Source organism: Petromyzon marinus, unplaced genomic scaffold, assembly GCF_048934315.1.
Source record: "Petromyzon marinus isolate PM22_M1 ecotype Great Lakes invasive population unplaced genomic scaffold, UKy_Petmar_22M1.pri1.0 PM_G_Scaffold_27, whole genome shotgun sequence".
NCBI lineage: Eukaryota > Metazoa > Chordata > Hyperoartia > Petromyzontiformes > Petromyzontidae > Petromyzon > Petromyzon marinus.
Window position 1 is genome coordinate 1,837,661 of NW_027422839.1, and position 6,000 is coordinate 1,843,660.

The window sequence follows — 6,000 nt, forward strand, 5'->3', positions numbered from 1 at the left end:
GGGGGGTCATCATTGGGTCTTTCCCCCTTTTCAAAGAAGCTCTCCAGCGACGTTTGTTTATTACACATTGTGGCTACTAGGGGGTTAGAGCTTGTGGGCTTTATACCAACACCGTGACTGAGACAAGTGCGCAGTGCGGGAAAGAGGCGCGGACGGAAGTGGTAAATAATAAAATAATGGGGGCGGGCCACACGCGGACTCACCGCTCACCTCCGGCTGCTCTGCGGCCCAGTTCCTAACAGGGGGTTGGGGACCCCTGTGCTAACCCACCAAGCAGGGTAGGTAAGCATTCTCATTCGTGAGATTCGATATTTCAAAGTCCGTATTTGTGGCGTCCATTGCATTAAGACGGGCAAAGTGCGTGTAATTTGGAGACGGACAAAGGCATCTCGGGGATCACAGATAGCTTGGTGGTGATGGCTATGCTGTACGTAGCCTCTAATCCAGCACCGCAGAGGCAGTGAGGGTGGCTGGACCGCACGCATTTTGCAAAAATCCCTTCCCATGGACGTCGAGGAGGTGCCACTCCCCGGCACGCCGGAAGAAGGCAGTACAGCAAAGTGCAGACTAAATATTGTAGGTCCCTTCTGTATGCGTGTATGTTGAACTTCGTTTGCACGGTACGGAGCCAATTGTGCGAATTGGAGGGATCAACACTCATTAACTTAATTTGCAGAGGACTGCAGAGCTTGACTAATTGTTGGTGTTGGCTCACAGCCTGTATGCCTGAGGTTCCTCAGCGATGGTGAGATGCAATTTGCAATGAATGATGACGCGATATGAAACTAAACATGAGTATTATCAATAGGTGATGTTTTAGTGCATTAAACGGTGGCTGGATCACACGCACTCAGAGGTTCTGATTTGTAATCATGTTGAAAAGCGTGTTACTAAATTTCTGCCAGTAGATGAAGGCGCTATTTTAGTTAGTATTGGCTATGTAATGCGGGTTAAAGCTTGCGCACCAATTGGAGGCTTTGGAAGATAAGCCTATAGAGGTGTTTCACGATAACATGCCATGTCACTTTCATGCAGTAGAGAAGCAGCAGCTCGCCTGCGTTTAAGTGACTCGGTACAATGGTGAGCACAATGCTTGATAAGTAGGGACGTGCTCACCCAGCCATGGATAGAACTAAATAATGAAGCAATTCTGCTGGAGCTTTTCTTTTGTTGGCGGCAGGCTACCTATCTGTAATACCCAATTCTGACGTGGCATTGTGCTTGCCACTCACCCCTTCATGTGCCATGCTGGCCTGTTAAGGCTATATGGGGGATCTTTGTGTTTGTGGAGAGAGTGAAGAGTTTTCCATACCTGGGCAGTGTGCTCATGACCAGCTCCGGTTTGACAACAGAGGTCTCATTCCGAATCAGTCAAGCGGCATTAACTTTCCATCAGTTGCGTAAAGCTACCTGGTCTGTCACTCCCTATGAAGCTTCGGATCTTCTCGGCCAGTCATGCCCTCCCTTCTCTACGCTTGCAAAATGTAAACCCCCCTAAAGGAAAATCTTCCCTGGTTAGAAACATTTAGGCTGGCCTGCCTACGATCCATCCTGGGTTTAACCAGGCTGGATTGTGTGAGGAGCTCACAGATCTTTGAAAGATCTGGACAAAATCCCATCGGTGAGCTCCTCTGGCAGGCAAGGTTGCGTTAGTTGGGTCATGTAGCCCACATGCCTAAACAGCTTTTGTTCAGCCAGATAGAGGGGGCTAAACGAGCACGGCACGAGCTAGAGAAGAGATGGAGTGATGTGGTACAAGAGGATGTGGAGCTGAATGGACTGGTACCAGTGGTGTCTAGATCGGCCTAATTGGATGAGGCTCGTGAATGCTGCTGCTGGGCAGTTTGGTGGCTGAAGCACAGCAAGTTGGCACAGTACGGGGCACAGGTGGTGCATCGGCCATTCATTTCAGTCAGTGGACCCCTGGCACCTGGGTCTGCCCCATAACCTCCTACCAGTGGGCCTTCGACACTTCACGTGGCCTCAACATGCACATAGCCTGGCACAAGCGACGTGGTGAGGTCACCGCCACTTAGTGGCGAATGGCGGTTGTTGTGTCGACCTGTATGGGTGGTCTGTGTAATGTAAAGGAAGTGTTTTTGGCGGCCGCAAAGTCCTAAACTTTTTAATGAAAAACAAATGGAACAGGTTCCCTCTTGTGAACAGCACTTACTCCAACACAACATTGAGAAACAACGCGCACCACGGTAACTCCCGGGTCGGCCGCAGCGAGATTCTAAACGGCAAACCCCTCTGTGCCGTCACGAGCGCCGCCACCACCGGTCTGTCCCCCCTCCCCCGAATGCCAACGACGACACCCGGTAACCTACCCGCTGGAAAAAATTCACGGTGCTCAAGCGGTAAATGTCGTGGGTTTACTCTCCAGCACGCAAATCGGCGGGGTCAAAAGCGGGAGCTCATCGGCCACGGTTTATAGCAGCAGCTGTCAGAGTCGGGATCGAACCCACGACCTCCTGTAGACCAAGCGAGGTAGTTAACATCTCATAGCCACTGTGGTGATGATGATGAGAGAGTGAGAGAGACGCAAGCTCCAAATATATGGCAGCAGCTGTCAGAATTGGGATCGCACCTACGACCTCCTGTAGGGCTGCACGGATTCCTCCAGTATAAACAAAAGTTTCTGATGGATGTGAAAGTGACGTAACCCTGTGAGCCCCACCCGGCACGGCCAATGGGAGACGTTTGTCACTTGAACGGAGTGCGGTCGTTCAGTTACTGCCGCTGGTGGTAATCACCAAGCGGGACGTCAAACTCCACTGTCAACGTCGTGGGTTTGCCCTCTCAGAACACAATTGGTGTGCGCTAAAGTAGTAACGAATTGAAACTATTAAACTCAACAATTTTTTTTTTCATTTTACCAGGCGAGGACCCACCGGCCCATGCAGCTATTTTCACAAGCGACCTGGCCATCACAAACGATAGCTCAATGACGCGGCGTTATCGTCGTCGTGCATGAAAATCTCCAGCGAGCGGCTCTCCGAACACAATTGACGGGGCGACGAGCCACGCGCTCGCACGCGTGGACCCCGTGACGCTTGTGCACGATGTGTTTTTTTGTATTTGTTTGTCGCTGTAACGTTTTTACCCCGGGGCCCCCGACCAGAAGTCTGTGGGAAAAGAGCTTCACAGCTTGTCGGATTCCTACCTCCAGCGTAAATAAATATTTCCGATTCGAATTCCGTTTGCACTCAGGAGGCAATCGACTGGCGGTAACGACGAGAGGCTCCTGCCAAGCGCCACAGGGAGTAAGCAGATGACCTGCGGGCAGCGTTAAGACCACAGGAATCTGATGAGTGGTGAGGCCAGTGGGCGAGGTCCTTTCTGCGTCGTTTTTTTTGGGGAACCCTGCGACCGCATTGGAGGGCGGGAGGCGGGCGAGGGAAGGACTCTCGCGTTGTTACCGGGGGGAGGTCACTTCCTGGCTCCGGTCACCGCGGCTTTGGCGGGGAAGGGGAAGCGGAGGAAGCCGTCGGATTGCGGCGACCTGCCCGGGGGGCTGCCGTCGAAAAACAACGGCCTCGGCGCAAACTCCGCCTCCTCGGGGCGGCAGCACGAAGGCGTTTTCATCATCCAGCTCCACGCGTTTCCCTCCGCGCCTTGCGACGTTCGCGGGGTCGACGTCTCTGCTACGGGGGGGGGGGGGGGGGGGGGGGAAATTACATTACGTACAAAACGTCACCGTATGAACCTATCCCCATTTTCCCTGCTTGGTCGGTTCCTAACAAAGTTCAAACATATCATTATCAGAGTTGTTTCTTTTTGTTTGCATTTTTGACTGCTTGTGTTGTGGTTATTGCAAACATGATCCCTTGTATAAAGATGTCAGTTTTTGTGCCAGCCAAAAGGGTAAAAAACATATTCCTATATCTTGTTACTGGCAAAGGAGGTCTCATAATGTAAAGGCTTACCCCGAGCCCTCAATACTCCCTGATGGTGCGCTGTTTTTGAGTTGTACGCCTTTTGGCGTCTTCTGGTCCAACACCAGTGGAGACTAGGCTCTAAGAAAAGCCGTCTCAGGTGTGGACCAATCAAATTCAAGAACAGTGCATATTATTATCAGAGTTGTCTCTTTTGTTTGCATTTTGACTGCTTGTGTTGTGGTTATTGCAAACATGATGCCTTGAATAAAGGTGTCAGTTTTTGTGCCAGCTAAAAGGGTAAAAACCTATTACTAAAGTTCAAACGGCCCTACCGAATCTCACTATGAATGGCGAGGACGCCGCGCCGTTCAGAGCCTCCTCCTCCTCGGCGCGTCTCCCCTCGTCGATAGCGGAGGATCGCAGGCGGAGGCGATCGTACGAGACCTGCAGTTTCTTCTGCTCCCGGTCCCTCTCCAGCAGTTTCTCGGCAGCCTCGTTGTACCTCTTCTTGAACTTGGCCAGCTCGCTCTTGGCAAGCGAGAACTGCCGCTTTAGAGTGGCGACCTCTGTGACCTTGTTCTGGATCTCCTGCTTGAAGCGGTCCTCAGACTGCACCCTGAGCCTCTTTGATTTCACGGCCAAGTGTTCCTGATACAGTCTCTCCTGGTGCACCTGCGAGATGGAAAATTTGATTAAACATATTTTTAATCGGTTAAAGAGCCGTACGCGCAAGGGGACTTACGTGTAGAAGAATAACTCGGTTAGCGAAGCCTCTGGGAATGACGAAGCTCCAAAAAAAAATCGAAAGAATGAAAAACAAATATTCATAATTTTCAATTTAAAGCTTTCGTGACTGCAGGGATTCATGTTCTGGGTTCTTTCGGTAAAGTCACCACGTAGAATTGAGATAAAAAAATAAAACAGAATTTATTCTGTAATAAAAATTAAAATAATAATAACATAATAAATTCTGTTATTATTTTTATTATTTTATCTCCATTCTACATGACTTTACCGAAAGAACCCAGCAGGAGAAAAATATTCATAAATCACGCAAATTAATTCAAGAGTGACATCTTAAACGCTGTACATGTTCTAAGTAGTGCCACCGATAATAGACGGACTAAATATTAACTGCGTCATTCCAATGGTGCTCGCTAAATAAAGAAGTGGCTCCAAGTCTTTTTGTCTCCGAGTTAGTCACTACTTATGTTTGGAGTTTGCACGTTCTCCCAGTGGCCGTGTGGATTTTCTCCAGGTCCTCTGGTTTTTCCCTCCCAATGTTTAGAAATGACATCTAACGCGTTTTAGAGTATTTGACTGCTGTAAATTTCCACGTGATGATAACAGCCGCTTGGGTTGGGCTATCATTCGTGATGGCCAGGTCGCTTGTGCAAAAAAAGAGGTTACGTAGCTCAGTGGGACTTTATCCGCTAAAATATAAAACATTTCAGTTTGTTACTTTTAAAAAATAATTTTTATTTTTAAAAAGTCACCGATCCGTCGCCGATACCTGAAAGATCCAGAATGAAAGCGCCCGCGAACATATCTCCTGGATGACGTCCGGCCCTAGGCCCGCCAGCACCATGGACTTGTGCTCCTCGGGGGGGTTCAAGCAGACCCGCACCACGTCCAGGCTGCCGCGCGGCAAGGCGCCGCACGCCGGGCAGGCGACCGCCCCCGTCTTGAACTCGCGTTCGCCGTCCTCGTCGCAAAAGAGGTGCGAGCAGGAGGTGACCCAGGCGAAGTCGCCGACAATGCGCCGGCACTTCCTCAAGTTGCACACCAAAATTTGTTCGTGCGCCGACATTTCCTCCCCGCCTGACCACTGGCCCCGGGGGGCCGCCAGTTCTTCTGTTCCAGTCGCCGCCGTTCTGGTTGAGGGAAACGAATCGCGGGTGAAACACGTTTTCGCATGGAGCGCGCGAAAAGCGTTCGCGTTTTTTTTTTTGCGAGCTCCTGCCGTTTATTGACCGGCTGAGAGCTCCAGAGAGAGCGCCGGGGTGCGGTCTCGTTCGTTAAGGGCAGCGAGAGATCTTGGTCAGCGTAATGACGGAAGCAAGTGAGGTAAAGTACGATGGCGAAGCAAACAGAAATCAGTTGGGAGAGCGACGGTTTT

At 50.5% G+C, this 6,000-nt stretch overlaps 1 protein-coding gene across 1 annotated transcript; it reads right to left on the bottom strand.

Moving 5' to 3' along the window:
* Positions 1-2,109: 2,109 nt before the first annotated feature.
* LOC142913964 (E3 ubiquitin-protein ligase CCNB1IP1-like) lies at positions 2,110-5,747 on the bottom strand. Its single transcript, XM_076061089.1, has 3 exons — positions 5,395-5,747; positions 4,214-4,553; positions 2,110-3,647 (listed from the first exon to the last, which is right to left on the bottom strand). Exons 1-3 carry the CDS (start codon positions 5,689-5,691, stop codon positions 3,433-3,435), a joined length of 852 nt encoding a protein of 283 aa, XP_075917204.1. The 5' UTR covers positions 5,692-5,747; the 3' UTR covers positions 2,110-3,432.
* Between the last annotated feature and the right edge of the window lie 253 nt (positions 5,748-6,000).